Source organism: Bombina bombina, chromosome 4, assembly GCF_027579735.1.
Source record: "Bombina bombina isolate aBomBom1 chromosome 4, aBomBom1.pri, whole genome shotgun sequence".
In the NCBI taxonomy this organism is placed as follows: domain Eukaryota; kingdom Metazoa; phylum Chordata; class Amphibia; order Anura; family Bombinatoridae; genus Bombina; species Bombina bombina.
Window position 1 is genome coordinate 859,012,388 of NC_069502.1, and position 17,238 is coordinate 859,029,625.

Below are 17,238 nucleotides of genomic sequence, written 5' to 3' on the forward strand. Positions count from 1 at the left end.
TACACACACAAGCTCTTCCCAGTACACTATAAACAGATAACAGTATAGGGATTTCCCCTCTGCCTCAAAAGAGCACCCTACCCAGTACCTTATATACAGATGTTTAATATTATAGAGATGTTCACTCTGCCTCACACATAACGTCCCTCACTAGTACCTTATACACAGATATATAATATTATAGGGAGTTTCCCTCTGCATCCCAACAGCACCCTGCCCAATACCTGATAAACAAGTTCTCTCTGCCTCACATATACAGAGACTATTCTCTGTACATTAAATACAGATTTTTGCCTCACACACACACCCTTTCCGTACAATATATACAGCTGTAAAGCAGTTACACCAAACCTACTGTGCTGTGCTTTGTTACCTTGTAATACGATTGCGGTAGCAGCTAGATCCCTTCCAGCTCTAGGACCGGTCACATGACTGACGTGACATCATCGATACATTATCTTAAAGGGACCGCGTTAACAAATGCATGTTAGACTCAGGGAGCTGTACTGTGAGTTATCAGCTGTGTGTAACACAGGATGCCGCGTGAGAGCTAACAGAAAAGCCCCCTGTTGTCTGATGTGTGTGCGAGTCAGGTTTGGGGTTGTATGATGAATAGAGGGTAGTAACCCCCCGGTTGTGTGCGAGAGGGTGAGGCCTGAGAAGGGGGCTGTTTGAGGGAGAGAAGAGCTGAAACGGGTAAGAGAGAGCTATGAGTAAGGGAGAGAGATGTTGAGAGGGTGAGGAAGGGGCTGTGTGAGGGAGAGGAGGGCTGGGAGCGTAAGAGTGAGCTGAGAGCGAGAGGTATTGAGAGTATGAGGAGGGGGCTGTGTGATGGAGAGGAGGGCTAAATGATTAAGGTGAAGCTGGGAGGGAGGGGGCTGTGTAAGGGAGATGAGGGCTAAAGGTGTAGAGGAGCTAAGTCTAAGAGTGCTGGAGAGAGATTTTGAGAGGGTGAGGAGTGGGTTGTGTGAGTGAAAGGAGGGGTAATGAGGAGCTGAGAGTGAGGAGGGGTAAGGGGGAGCGGAGAGTGAGGGAGAGAGGTGTTGAGAGGGAGAAAGGGGCTGAGAGTGATGGAGAGAGGTGTGGGAAGGGGCCTGTGAGGAAGAAGGGGGCTGAAAGGAGGAGACTGTAAGGGAAAGGGGTGAGGAGGGTCAGGGAGAGGGGGCTGTGGTACTAAAAAGGTGTTGAGAGGTCTGTGTGCCAATGAGGGAGGATGAGAGGGTATATAGGGGATTAGATGTTAAGAATGGAGCAGTGTTAAGGCGGAAGCTGAGAGTGTAAGGAGAGACTGTTTGTGAGTGGGGTGAATGAGGGAAAGGAGGCTTAGAGGGTGAGAAACGGCTGTGTGTGAGGGAGAAAGTTCTTAGAAGGGGGCTGTTTGAGGGTAAGGAGGGAGGCTGATAGGATGAGATGGGGCTGTGTGTGAAGGCGAGGGGATAGAGAGGGTGAGACGAAAGCTGGGCTAGGAGAGGGAGGCTGAGAGGGCAAGGAGAGGCTGTTTGTGAGTGAGGGAGTCTGTGAGGATGAGGAGCGGCTGTATGATGGAGAGAGGGACTAAGAGGGTGAGAATGGTCTTTGTGTAAGAGAATGAGGATGAGAGAGTAAGAATGGGTGCTGAGTGAGGGAGAGGTTTGCTAAGTGAGTAAATAGGGGACTGTGTGAGGGAGAGGGGTCGAAAAGTGTGAGAAGGGTACTGAATGTGATGGAGAGAGGTTCTGAGAGGGTGAGGAGGGGTCTGTGTAAGGGAGAAGGGGGCTGAAAGGGTAAGAAAGGTGCTGGCTTTGTGGGATTAGAAGGGGGGCTAAGAGGGTGAGAAGGGGTCTGTGTGTGAGGGAGAGAGAGATTCTGAGAGGGTGAGAAGAGGGCTGAGTGAGGGAAGGGAGGGGAGGCAAAAGGGAGGGAGCTGTGTATGAGAGAGATTTATTACATACATACTTTCACACATTAAATTTTAGGGTAAGTAGGCAGGTCCTTAGACGTGGGGACTGATAGCATGTCCCTTCCTTAGTTGCAGTAGAGTTAAAACAAGAACTAAAGCAAAAACTCCTACTTATATAAAAGAGAGCAAGACAGGAAGTGATGTTCTACAGATTTTATGAGGCAGTACCCTTTGAAGTTTAGTTTGCTGTGCAGTTTATGACGTATGTGAAATTGTTAAACCCTTCAGTCGTCTCCTCAAGCAGGAATGTTGTAGGGAAGAGGCAGACTGGTGATACAGCACTGCCTGTCCCATGTGGCTAATTAGTGAGGGGTCAGATACCAAAACGCTAATAAAAGAAAAGCAGCTGAAAGAAGAGATCTCACTCTTGCATGTCACTGTCAGTAAACACACAGCTGAAGGACCCTGTGACTCTGTAATTGAATACATCAGTACAAAAGACAGCACCACTCGCCACTTCCAAAAATGCAGAAATGTATTTAAACACCAAGGTGCACAAGTATAACAACGTTTCGGACCTTAGTCCTAATCATGTCAGTACACATAATGAAAATACAAAGCTCTTAAATAGGAGTTGGTATCAAAGCCACACCCCCATTTTTACAACACACCTGTGTAATGATATAGTGAGGCTAAGTACTAGTATCCATTAAAATAAAATACATATCTAACTCATACATATAATTGCTGCATATAATATAATTACAATATAATAATTATAAAATACTATCCTCTCCAAGGAATATACAGTATCATAAAGCTTCATATGAAAATTGTATCTATGCGTTTAACATACAAGGTCAATGTCTCAAATGGAGACATTGACCTTGAGCCCTATAGGTCTTAACAAAGATTTTGACCTGTCCATATTTTTATAATATTAGGTGTAATATACATATATGTAATTGTATACTATATTAAGGCTCATAGTAGTCCGGTTCCATCCGTTATTGTGCTGAAATTGTATGTTAAACACATAGATACAATTTTCACATGGAGCTTTATGATACTGTATATTCCCTGGAGAGGATAGTATTTTATTATTATTATATTATATGCAGCAATTATATGTATGTGTTTGATATGTATTTTTAAAATGTAAAAATGGAAGGTGGCTTTGATACCAACTCATATTTAAGAGCTTGGTATTTTCATTATGTGTACTGACATGATTAGGACTGAGGTCCTAAACGTTGTTATACTTGTGAACCTTAATGTTTCAAAACGTTTCTGCATTTTTGGAAGTGGTGAGTGCTGCTGTCTTTTGGACTGATGTATTTATACTGAGGACCTGGTGTGGAGCATTTGAAAGAGTTACACCTTCTTTTCTCTTGTGCTGTTCCTATTTCCGACTGTGGCTCTGTAATTGAATGTCTGACGTGGGAGAAGTGCTGCTGTAACTCTCACACCTCTCCTGGCCAAAGTGTACAGCTCATTCCACCCAGCACTGGGGCACATTTTCTTAGCGCCACTTGTGATCTGGAATAGGAGATAATAAACATCTGCTGTACACATTCACCTTCTGCTTCTCATGATTTTTGCTGGCTCATTATTAAATACGTCACCTGCATGACGTTTGACAAACCCGCTGTATAAAGATTGTCACGTACTGTATGTGTTATCCACTCTACATGTAGCTGGTCACATGTGTAGTATTATATTGTGCATAAGTGACTTAAACATGTTTATATCACAATCATAGCTTTACCATAATATAAATACAGGAAGAACTCTGACTCTTTCCCATCTCTCATTTTTGGCTTCTTCCTTTCTTCTCGCAGGTGTCACATTTCTAGCATTTGAGTCAAGATGAACAAATACAGGAAGCAGATGGCAGAGCAGTTCCTGAGTCAGGCCCTCGGTATCATCTGCCTGCTGACCGGAGAGGTGAGAGCTGCTTCTGATTACCAGACATATATTATTAATGCTAACATTAGCCTGGCCACCTGCATACCCCAGCACCCAGAGTCCCCTTCACAACGCTCCAGTGCAAAACCTCCCTCAGCCCTCCTAGCACCTAGGGGCCACTGCACCTCTCCAGGGACCTCTGCACCAACTCTCCACTGCAAAGTCTCTATTAGCAGCCACCTTCCCCTGCACAACTATCCACTGCACCTCTCCGGTATTCAGGGGTCCCTGCAAAACCCTCTATTGAAAAACCTCCCCCAGCACCCAGGGTCTTCTGCACAACTATTCACTGTAAAACCTCCCCAATCACCCAGTGGCCCCAGCACAACAATCAATGGAACAACTTTCCCCTAGCACCGAGGGACCCCTACACAACTATCCACTGTAAAACCTCCCCAATCACCCAGTGGCCCCAGCACAATAATCAATGGAACAACCCCCCTTAGCACTCAGGGACCCCTACACAACTATTCACTGTAAAACCTCCACAACCCTCCATTGCAACGTGTCCCCCAGCACCCAGTGACCCCTGCACAGTTATCCACTGTAAAACATCCCCCAATACCCAGGGTCACCTGCACAACTATTCACTGCAAAACCACCCAGGGGCCCATATACAATCCTTCAATGTAAAACTAAACAGACCTTGAACTTCCCTGCATGACCCTGCCAAATTCCAAGCATTCAATGCTCTACTACATGACCCCCATGGCACAAACTACCTCCAGAACCCAAGGGTCCCCCTGCATAATACCGCCAAAAATATATAGAAACGTAATTACCAAGGGCTACCTTGCAGGACTACAGCACCCAAGGAACCTCCTATCACAGTGCTCGCCTAGGCGCCTGCCACTTCCTGCTGCTGGCCACCACCAGCTACACCTTAGAAATTTTTCCAAGTGTGACTGGATCAATTTGAGGCCAAGTTGTTTGTAAAATGTTCATCCTTCAGGGGTGGGTACAATCTACAATTACTGGTGTGGCTAAGAGCGAAGACAACATGTTAATAAATATTACGGGGTGAAGGAGAGGCCAATGCTTTGGTGGCATGGAGTAGGCGTGTCATGGTTGAGGCTGGTGAGTGTGTAAAATGCACTGCATTTTTCATATGGCAAATAAAAACTAGACTTGCACCTCCCCAAATTAATGAGGGAACAGCAGCGATAGGAGGAGGAATGCCAGCTCAGTAAAAAGCTGCTCCTGGGCTAGTGTAAGTGGGGGTATTGTCTGCTTACATCTGTGTTGCTCCGTCCCTGCACCATTTGCTGGGTCTCTGAGGAGCCGGTGTTGCTGTTTTGCCTAATTAACAGTGTACAAGAATACTAGTTAATGCTGATGGTTTCATTGCAGATTTCCATGTCCCTGAAGTGTCAGTCTGCCTAGGAACCCGGTACTCTGCTGTACTCCTGGTTTCTATATGCTTATTACAGTTACAGCGTAAGGGGCCTGGACATGCGCCTCACTTGGTTTTCTGCTGTGGTTGTTTCTTGTATTGCTGTGTTCAGTGTCAGAGTACATGGAGACCCTGAGATAAAACTGCATCTCCTGTTTTCTCAACCAGCATTAAATACACTTCCTCTCCCTGTTCTGCCAGCTGTTTCACCCCAGAGAAGCAGGGGGGTGGAAACTTCCACAGCTACATTTAAAACCTGACCAGAGAGGACTGCAAGTATATTGATGTACAGTACACTGGGCTAACGGTGCTCTGACAAAATGCAGAAGGACATTTGGCAGACGGACATTTGGCCGACAGACAGAAAGCTAAAGAATGTTCCGATGACGGCCGAGGGCAGATGCGTTCCAGAGTGCTCTGTTCTAATGCCGCAACTGCCTCTGGGAACCTTACCATGGGTCTCAGACGCACGTCTTGTAATTCTCTGTCTGGGAAATTATCTATCTATCAAATCTATCTATTTATCTATCAAATCTATCTATCGTATCTATCAAATGTATCTATTGCATCTATTGATCTATCTATCTAATCTATGTATCTATCTATCAAATCTATCTATCTCGTGGCCGGACTGTTATCTGACAGCCACTTGTGTTTCGGCCAAATGTTCGTCTGCCAAATGTCCGTCGGCTAAAAGTCCGGCCACGGGGCTAACTGCTCTGCCTTCTAGCTCTGTTTCATTCTGAAAGTGTAACACTGGTGATTTATAATATATGGCTCTTAAAGATTGGCATTTATAGCAGACTGTTGTTTTTATTTTGCAGAAATTAGTCCCAAGCTGCCTTGATTTTTATTATTAATTTATAATGGTCTAGCTGGATTTTTAAAAAATATTTCATTGGTAATTTGCAGGCAGCTCTATTGATTTGCACAGTATTCTGAAAATGGGATTGTGATTATTAGTATTATTATTGTATTAATTAATGTAGATATATATATATATATATATATATATATATTCTCATGTGCCTTGGGCTGGCTCCTAACTTTTGAACATATTTGTTGAGCACGGTCCCATCAACCAAAGACTCAACTCTGTTGTCCCAAATTAGACCTCACCCAAAGGCTGCATCCTTCGTTAATCAATAGTCCAGGAATATCTTTATTCTTGACTGAAGCTAATGTCCTCCATCTTTAACATCCTCAAACCACAAAGGTCCTGTCAAAAAAGTACAGTAATTCATTCTGCTACTTTACTTTGTGGTGGTCAAGACTGTGAAGAAAGACCCTTAATTTAATAAAATTTAGAAGTAAACAAGAACTGGAGAAATGTTAGTCCAGGGAAACAGAATCTGATGATTTTCTCTTATATAAATTTTTATAGGAATATGCCATTGTGAAGAAGAAGCCGTCCCACAGCAGCATTCACCGGCAGAGCAGAGAGGTGAGTACTGCTGGGGAATGTGACATTATATCAGAGTCATGTTATAGTGATGCCCTTTACTGACCTATTTGCCCCTGTGTGTGTTTTCCTAACTTCTCTCTGTGTCTCTGCATGTTCACAGTATCATTATCCCCCAACAGCAGCATTCACCGGCTGAGAGGAGCATGAGCACTGCTGGGGAATGTGATAGTATACACAGTGACTTCCTTAACTGACCCATCTGGCCCTGTGTGCATTTACCTATAGTACCTTCTGTCTATGTCTCTGTATATTCTCAGTAACATTACCCTGGCTCTGTCAGTAAAAGTGTGTGACAGAACCAGTCCCTGTGTCAGCACTGAATGTGCTGTGTGTGTTTCAGGTGCCTATAAAGTGTGATGATGTTGCCGTGTATTTCTCTATGGAGGAGTGGGAGTATATAGAGGGGCACAAGGAGCTTTACAAGGACGTCATGATGGAGACTCACCAAGCACTAAGGACTATGGAGATCCCAGGAAATGAGAGCTCAGGTAACGCTGTGTAGTAATAAATATCTCACTCAGGAAATGCACATACACTACAGACGTGACTGACACAGAGCAAATCTACAGTGAATCTGTCATGTGTGATCTAATGAGCTGTCTGAGTATAAATAAAAATAATAAAACACATTTAAAGGGTCAAGAGCGATAAATGTTAAATCAGTTATATATCAATTGATATATGTTAATATTAATTTATAGATGTAAATATTTTATATGCAAAAAGTAACAGATGCTTTGTTTTTGTTAATCGAATACATTTTAAGGTGCCTTTTTAGGTGTAACACACATTAGCCCCTATTTACCAAAGGTCTGTCGGACCTGATCCGACAGTGCGGATCAGGTACGACAGACCTCGCTGAATGCGGAGAGCAATACGCTCTCCGTATTCAGCATTGCACCAGCAGCTCTTGTGAGCTGCTGGTGCAACGCCGACCCCTGCAGATTCGCGGCCAATCGGCCGCCAGCAGGCGGGTGTCAATCAACCCGATCATACTCGATTGGGTTGAATTGCCGAGATGTATGTCCGCCTCAGAGCAGGCGGACAGCTTATGGAGCAGCAGTCTTTAGACCGCTGCTTCATAACTGCTGTTTCTGGCGAGTCTGAAGATTCGCCAGAAACACGGGGCATCAAGCTCCATCCGGAGCTTGATAGATAGGCCCCATTGTATTATATTAATTTAACAAAATAAACTGATTCTATTCTTTAAAAGAATTATCAGGTCACAGAGATGAAAATCTAGACAAAGGATCACAAGGAGAACTTGTACAGAATATTCAGCCAGTGGAGACCACATCAGAAGTCTCTGCAGGTAACAGATCTATGGTACAAGCTGCTGTTAATGTTTTCTTTAAATCATTTCAGAATCTGAATTTTCAAATAAATGATAATCTTACTAATAATTATATAAATGATGGACCTGAAGACAGACCAGTTGCAAGCATAAAATACTGATTTGTTATGTAATATTACTGTATAAGCAGATGTGTGTGAGATAACTGCACTTAAAGGGACATTAAACACTAAATACATGCTAGATAGAATGATGCATTCAAAGAAAAGATTAGTCCATGACTAAAATGTAGATTTATTTTTTAAAGTTTCATTAGTTGTTTAAAAAGTGACAAAATAAGTGTAAAGTTTTAGTGTCTATAAAACACTGGGAGCTGCCATATTGTAACTTGTGTTACCTTCTCTGCTGTGGCCAATTAGGGTCAATTATAAATAGGTCACTAGAGTGTGCAGCCAATGGTTGTGCTGGATTTAACAGTGTTCTGCACTTCCATTTCTAACAGCAACTGAAAAGCTCACAATTTCAGAATGGAATTACAGACAAAGAGGACAAAATAAATAATGAAAGTATATTGCAGAGTTGTTTTATTATATACAATTTATAATTTTATATTACCATCTCAAAGTGTTTAATGTCCCTTTAAGGGACATGAAACCCCAAAAAAAAATTCTTTTGTGATTCAGATAGAATATGTGATTTTAAGCAACTTTCTAATTTACTTCTATTATTGATTTGTCTTTGTTCTCTTGGTGTCTTTATTTGAATAGCAGGACTGTGAGCTTAGGAGACTGACCATTTTGGGTTAAGCATCTTTGATAGCACTTGCTGATTGGTGACTACATTTAGTCACCATTAAGCAAGCAGAACCCAGGTTCTGAACCAAAAATGGTCAGTCCCCTAAGCTTACATTCCTGCTATTCAAATAAAAATACCACGAGAACAAAGAAAAAATGATAATAGAAGTAAATTAGAAATTTGCTTAAAATTGCACACTCTATCTGAATCATTAAAGAAAAAAGGGTTTTATATCCCTTTAATAAACTTTCCAGTTTAATTCTATTAGGTAATTTATTTTTTCTCTTGGTATCTTTTGTTGAATATATGCCTTATGTTATTGGCTTAACCAATGCATTCAGCTAGCTCCCAGTAGTGCATTGCTGCTCCTTTAACATAGGATACCAAGAGAGTGAATCAAATTAAATAATAGAAGAAATTGGAAATTGTTTAAAATTGTATGCTCTATTTTAATTATGAAAGAAAAAACATTTATGTTTCATGGCCCTTTAAATCCATTTAACCAAAAAACGAATTTTATTCTTTATTAGAATTAAAAGGTCACAGTGATAAAAATCTAGACACAGGAGCACAAGGAGAACGTGTACAGAATATTCAGCCATCAGATGTCTCTGCAGGTGAGTGATCTATGGTACAAGCTTCACAGTTAGAAAACTCAGATTCTGAAATTATTTCACTATTTAAATAACAATAACTATGTAAATGATGAGCCTCAGTACAGACAGATTGCAGTGATAAAATCCTGTACATAAACATTTGGTACACACACATGCCCTCTTTTCCCTTCTCTCTCACCCTCTGCTTCATGTAAATGATACACACACATGCCCTCTCTTCCCTTCTCTCTCACCCTCTGCTTCATGTAAATGATACACACACACATGCCCTCTCTTCCCTTCTCTCTCACCCTCTGCTTCATGTAAATGATACACACACACATGCCCTCTCTTCCCTTCTCTCTCACCCACTGCTTCATGTAAATGATACACACACATGCCCTCTCTTCCCTTCTCTCTCACCCTCTGCTTCATGTAAATGATACACACACATGCCCTCTCTTCCCTTCTCTCTCATCCTCTGCTTCATGTAAATAATACACACACACATGCCCTCTCTTCCCTTCTCTCTCACCCTCTGCTTCATCTAAATGATACACACACATGCCCTCTCTTCCCTTCTCTCTCACCCTCTGCTTCATCTAAATGATACACACACATGCCCTCTCTTCCTTTCTCTCTCATCCTCTGCTTCATGTAAATGATACACACACATGCCCTCTCTTCTCTTCTCTCTCACCCACTGCTTCATGTAAATGATACACACACATGCCCTCTCTTCCCTTCTCTCTCACCCTCTGCTTCATGTAAATGATACACACACATGCCCTCTCTTCCCTTCTCTCTCACCCTCTGCTTCATGTAAATGATACACGCCCTCTCTTCCCTTCTCTCTCACCCACTGCTTCATGTAAATGATACACACACACATGCTCTTTCTTCCCCTCTCTCTCACCCTCTGCTTCATGTAAATGATACACACACACACATGCCCTCTCTTCCCTTCTCTCTCACCCTCTGCTTCATGTAAATGATACACACACATGCCCTCTCTTCCCTTCTCTCTCATCCTCTGCTTCATGTAAATGATACACACACATGCCCCCTCTTCCCTTCTCTCTCACCCTCTGCTTCATGTAAATGATACACACACACACACCCTCTCTTCCCTTCTCTCTCACACTCTGCTTCATGTAAATGATACACACACATGCCCTCTCTTCCCTTCTCTCTCATCCTCTGCTTCATGTAAATGATACACACACACGCCCTCTCTTCCCTTCTCTCTCACCCTCTGCTTCATGTAAATGATACACACACACATGCCCTCTATTCCCTTCTCTCTCACCCTCTGCTTCATGTAAATGATACACACACACACACACTCTCTTCCCTTCTCTCTCACACTCTGCTTCATGTAAATGATACACACACATGCCCTCTCTTCCCTTCTCTCTCACCCTCTGCTTCATGTAAATGGTACACACACACATGCCCTCTCTTCCCTTCTCTCTCACACTCTGCTTCATGTAAATGATACACACACATGCCCCCTCTTCCCTTCTCTCTCACCCTCTGCTTCATGTAAATAATACACACACACATGCCCTCTCTTCCCTTCTCTCTCACCCTCTGCTTCATGTAAATGATACACACACATGCCCTCTCTTCCCTTCTCTCTCACCCTCTGCTTCATGTAAATGATACACACACACATGCCCTCTCTTCCCTTCTCTCTCACCCTCTGGTTCATGTAAATGATACACACATACGCCCTCTCTTCCCTTCTCTCTCACCCTCTGCTTCATGTAACTGATACACACACATGCCCTCTCTTCCCTTCTCTCTCACCCTCTGCTTCATGTAAATGATACACACACATGCCCTCTCTTCCCCTCTCTCTCACCCTCTGCTTCATGTAAATGATACACACACATGCCCTCTCTTCCCTTCTCTCTCACCCTCTGCTTCATGTAAATGATACACACACACATGCCCTCTCTTCCCTTCTCTCTCACCCTCTGCTTCATGTAAATGATACACACACATGCCCCCTCTTCCCTTCTCTCTCAGCCTCTGCTTCATGTAAATGATACACACACATGCCCTCTCTTCTCTTCTCTCCCACCTTCTGCTTCATGCTAATGGTACACACACATGCCCTTTGTTCTTTCTAACCCTCTGCTTTGTGTGAATAATACATACACATGCCCTCTATTCTCTTCACTTTTACCATCTTATTCATGTAAAATGGTACACACGTATTCCCTTTCTTCCCTTCTCTCGTATCATGTGCATTATATAAATGGCACACACACACACACACCCTCTGTTCCCTTCTCTCTTATCATGTGCGTTCTATAAATGGTGCACACACACAGACACACCCTCTCTTCCCTTCTCTCTTTCGCCCTCTGCTTCATGTGAATGGTATACACACACACATGCCCTCTCTTCCCTTCTCTCTCACCCTCTGCTTCATGTAAATAATACACACACGCCCTCTCTTCCCCCTCTGCTTCATGTAAATGATACACACACACACGCCCTCTCTTTCCTTCTCTCTCACCCTCTGCTTCATGTAAATGATACACACACATGCCCTCACTTTCCTTCTCTCTCAACCTCTGCTTCATGTAAATAATACACACACACACACATGCCCTCTCTTCCCTTATCTCTCACCCTCTGCTTCATGTAAATGATACACACACATGCCCTCACTTTCCTTCTCTCTCAACCTCTGCTTCATGTAAATAATACACACACACATGCCCTCTCTTCCCTTATCTCTCACCCTCTGCTTCATGTAAATGATACACACACATGCCCTCACTTTCCTTCTCTCTCAACCTCTGCTTCATGTAAATAATACACACACACATGCCCTCTCTTCCCTTCTCTCTCAGCCTCTGCTTCATGTAAATGATGCACACACACATGCCCTCTCTTCCCTTCTCTCTCACCCTCTGCTTCATGTAAATGATACACACACATGCCCTCTCTTCCCTTCTCTCTCACCCTCTGCTTCATGTAAATGGTACACACACACATGCCCTCTCTTCCCTTCTCTCTCACCCTCTGCTTCATGTAAATGGTACACACACATGCCCCCTCTTCCCCTCTCTCTCACCCTCTGCTTCATGTAAATGAGATACACACACACACGCCCCCTCGTCCCTTCTCTCTCACCCTCTGCTTCATGTAAATGATACACACACACACACGCCCCCTCGTCCCTTCTCTCTCACCCTCTGCTTCATGTAAATGAGATACACACATACGCCCTCTCTTCCCTTCTCTCTCACCTTCTACTTTATGTAAATGATATACACACACAATCTCTATTCTATTTCACCTCTGCTTCTTATTCATAGTACATACACATGGCCTTTATTCTCTTCTCTCCCACCTTCTGCTTCATGCTAATGGTACACACACATGCCCTTTGTTCTTTCTAACCCTCTGCTTTGTGTGAATAATACATACACATGCCCTCTATTCTCTTCACTTTTACCATCTTATTCATGTAAAATGGTACACACGTATTCCCTTTCTTCCCTTCTCTCGTATCATGTGCATTATATAAATGGCACACACACACACACACCCTCTGTTCCCTTCTCTCTTATCATGTGCGTTCTATAAATGGTGCACACACACAGACACACCCTCTCTTCCCTTCTCTCTTTCGCCCTCTGCTTCATGTGAATGGTATACACACACACATGCCCTCTCTTCCCTTCTCTCTCACCCTCTGCTTCATGTAAATAATACACACACGCCCTCTCTTCCCCCTCTGCTTCATGTAAATGATACACACACACACGCCCTCTCTTTCCTTCTCTCTCACCCTCTGCTTCATGTAAATGATACACACACATGCCCTCACTTTCCTTCTCTCTCAACCTCTGCTTCATGTAAATAATACACACACACACACATGCCCTCTCTTCCCTTATCTCTCACCCTCTGCTTCATGTAAATGATACACACATATGCCCTCACTTTCCTTCTCTCTCAACCTCTGCTTCATGTAAATAATACACACACACATGCCCTCTCTTCCCTTATCTCTCACCCTCTGCTTCATGTAAATGATACACACACATGCCCTCACTTTCCTTCTCTCTCAACCTCTGCTTCATGTAAATAATACACACACACATGCCCTCTCTTCCCTTCTCTCTCAGCCTCTGCTTCATGTAAATGATGCACACACACATGCCCTCTCTTCCCTTCTCTCTCACCCTCTGCTTCATGTAAATGATACACACACATGCTCTCTCTTCCCTTCTCTCTCACCCTCTGCTTCATGTAAATGATACACACACACATGCCCTCTCTTCCCTTCTCTCTCACCCTCTGCTTCATGTAAATGATACACACACACACGCCCTCTCTTCCCTTCTCTCTCACCCTCTGCTTCATGTAAATGATACACACACACATGCCCTCTCTTCCCTTCTCTCTCATACTCTGCTTCATGTAAATGATACACACACACATGCCCTCTCTTCCCTTCTCTCTCACCCTCTGCTTCATGTAAATGATACACACACATGCCCTCTCTTCCCTTCTCTCTCACCCTCTGCTTCATGTAAATGATACACACACATGCCCTCTCTTCCCCTCTCTCTCACCCTCTGCTTCATGTAAATAATACACACACATGCCCTCTCTTCCCTTCTCTCTCACCCTCTGCTTCATGTAAATGATACACACACATGCCCTCTCTTCCCTTCTCTCTCACCCTCTGCTTCATGTAAATGATACACACACATGCCCTCTCTTCCCTTCTCTCTCATCCTCTGCTTCATGTAAATGATACACACACACGCGCCCTCTCTTTCCTTCTCTCTCACCCTCTGCTTCATGTAAATGATACACACACATGCCCTCTCTTCCCTTCTCTCTCACCCTCTGCTTCATGTAAATGATACACACACACATGCCCTCTCTTCCCTTCTCTCTCACCCTCTGATTCATGTAAATTATACACACACACATGCCCTCTCTTCCCTTCTCTCTCTCATCCTCTGCTTCATGTAAATGGTACACACACATGCCCTCTCTTCCCTTCTCTCTCACCCTCTGCTTCATGTAAATGGTACACACACATATGCCCTCTCTTCCCTTCTCTCTCACCCTCTGCTTCATGTAAATAATACACACACATGCCCTCTCTTCCCTTCTCTCTCACCCTCTGCTTCATGTAAATGATACACACACACATGCCCTCTCTTCCCTTCTCTCTCACCCTCTGATTCATGTAAATTATACACACATATGCCCTCTCTTCCCTTCTCTCTCACCCTCTGATTCATGTAAATTATACACACATATGCCCTCTCTTCCCTTCTCTCTCACCCTCTGCTTCATGTAAATGATACACACACATGCTCTCTCTTCCCTTCTCTCTCACCCTCTGCTTCATGTAAATGATACACACACACATGCCCTCTCTTCCCTTCTCTCTCACCCTCTGCTTCATGTAAATGATACACACACACACACACGCCCTCTCTTCCCTTCTCTCTCACCCTCTGCTTCATGTAAATGATACACACACACATGCCCTCTCTTCCCTTCTCTCTCACCCTCTGCTTCATGTAAATGATACACACACACACGCCCTCTCTTCCCTTCTCTCTCACCCTCTGCTTCATGTAAATGATACACACACATGCCCTCTCTTCCCTTCTCTCTCACCCTCTGCTTCATGTAAATGATACACACACATGCCCTCTCTTCCCCTCTCTCTCACCCTCTGCTTCATGTAAATAATACACACACATGCCCTCTCTTCCCTTCTCTCTCACCCTCTGCTTCATGTAAATGATACACACACATGCCCTCTCTTCCCTTCTCTCTCACCCTCTGCTTCATGTAAATGATACACACACATGCCCTCTCTTCCCTTCTCTCTCATCCTCTGCTTCATGTAAATGATACACACACATGCCCTCTCTTCCCTTCTCTCTCACCCTCTGCTTCATGTAAATGATACACACACATGCCCTCTCTTCCCTTCTCTCTCACCCTCTGCTTCATCTAAATGATACACACACACATGCCCTCTCTTCCCTTCTCTCTCACCCTCTGCTTCATCTAAATGATACACACACATGCCCTCTCTTCCTTTCTCTCTCATCCTCTGCTTCATGTAAATGATACACACACATGCCCTCTCTTCTCTTCTCTCTCACCCACTGCTTCATGTAAATGATACACACACATGCCCTCTCTTCCCTTCTCTCTCACCCTCTGCTTCATGTAAATGATACACACACATGCCCTCTCTTCCCCTCTCTCTCACCCTCTGCTTCATGTAAATAATACACACACATGCCCTCTCTTCCCTTCTCTCTCACCCTCTGCTTCATGTAAATGATACACACACATGCCCTCTCTTCCCTTCTCTCTCACCCTCTGCTTCATGTAAATGATACACACACATGCCCTCTCTTCCCTTCTCTCTCATCCTCTGCTTCATGTAAATGATACACACACACGCGCCCTCTCTTTCCTTCTCTCTCACCCTCTGCTTCATGTAAATGATACACACACATGCCCTCTCTTCCCTTCTCTCTCACCCTCTGCTTCATGTAAATGATACACACACACATGCCCTCTCTTCCCTTCTCTCTCACCCTCTGATTCATGTAAATTATACACACACACATGCCCTCTCTTCCCTTCTCTCTCTCACCCTCTGCTTCATGTAAATGGTACACACACATGCCCTCTCTTCCCTTCTCTCTCACCCTCTGCTTCATGTAAATGGTACACACACATATGCCCTCTCTTCCCTTCTCTCTCACCCTCTGCTTCATGTAAATAATGCACACACATGCCCTCTCTTCCCTTCTCTCTCACCCTCTGCTTCATGTAAATGATACACACACACATGCCCTCTATTCCCTTCTCTCTCACCCTCTGATTCATGTAAATTATACACACATATGCCCTCTCTTCCCTTCTCTCTCACCCTCTGCTTCATGTAAATGATGCACACACACATGCCCTCTCTTCGCTTCTCTCTCACCCTCTGCTTCATGTAAATGATACACACACATGCTCTCTCTTCCCTTCTCTCTCACCCTCTGCTTCATGTAAATGGTACACACACATATGCCCTCTCTTCCCTTCTCTCTCACCCTCTGCTTCATGTAAATAATACACACACATGCCCTCTCTTCCCTTCTCTCTCACCCTCTGCTTCATGTAAATGATACACACACACATGCCCTCTATTCCCTTCTCTCTCACCCTCTGATTCATGTAAATTATACACACATATGCCCTCTCTTCCCTTCTCTCTCACCCTCTGCTTCATGTAAATGATGCACACACACATGCCCTCTCTTCCCTTCTCTCTCACCCTCTGCTTCATGTAAATGATACACACACATGCTCTCTCTTCCCTTCTCTCTCACCCTCTGCTTCATGTAAATGATACACACACACATGCCCTCTCTTCCCTTCTCTCTCACCCTCTGCTTCATGTAAATGATACACACACACACGCCCTCTCTTCCCTTCTCTCTCACCCTCTGCTTCATGTAAATGATACACACACACATGCCCTCTCTTCCCTTCTCTCTCATACTCTGCTTCATGTAAATGATACACACACACATGCCCTCTCTTCCCTTCTCTCTCACCCTCTGCTTCATGTAAATGATACACACACATGCCCTCTCTTCCCTTCTCTCTCACCCTCTGCTTCATGTAAATGATACACACACATGCCCTCTCTTCCCCTCTCTCTCACCCTCTGCTTCATGTAAATAATACACACACATGCCCTCTCTTCCCTTCTCTCTCACCCTCTGCTTCATGTAAATGATACACACACATGCCCTCTCTTCCCTTCTCTCTCAC

General features: G+C 44.0%; 1 protein-coding gene across 3 annotated transcripts in view; it reads left to right on the plus strand.

The window, feature by feature from the left end:
• Positions 1 to 17,238, plus strand: part of LOC128657312 (zinc finger protein 1 homolog) — a 78,566-nt gene that overhangs the window by 49,325 nt on the left and 12,003 nt on the right. The window contains exons 1-6 of one of the 3 annotated variants that reach the window (XM_053711606.1): positions 459 to 508; positions 3,721 to 3,826; positions 6,625 to 6,684; positions 7,046 to 7,193; positions 7,928 to 8,017; positions 9,325 to 9,411. In XM_053711606.1, coding sequence (XP_053567581.1) covers positions 3,749 to 3,826; positions 6,625 to 6,684; positions 7,046 to 7,193; positions 7,928 to 8,017; positions 9,325 to 9,411 — 463 coding nt within the window. In that variant the 5' untranslated portion in view covers positions 459 to 508; positions 3,721 to 3,748. Of the gene's footprint in view, positions 1 to 458; positions 509 to 3,587; positions 3,827 to 6,624; positions 6,685 to 7,045; positions 7,194 to 7,918; positions 8,018 to 9,324; positions 9,412 to 17,238 lie in introns of those variants that run through there. The other 2 variants (XM_053711605.1, XM_053711604.1) reach the window with 2 other exon arrangements.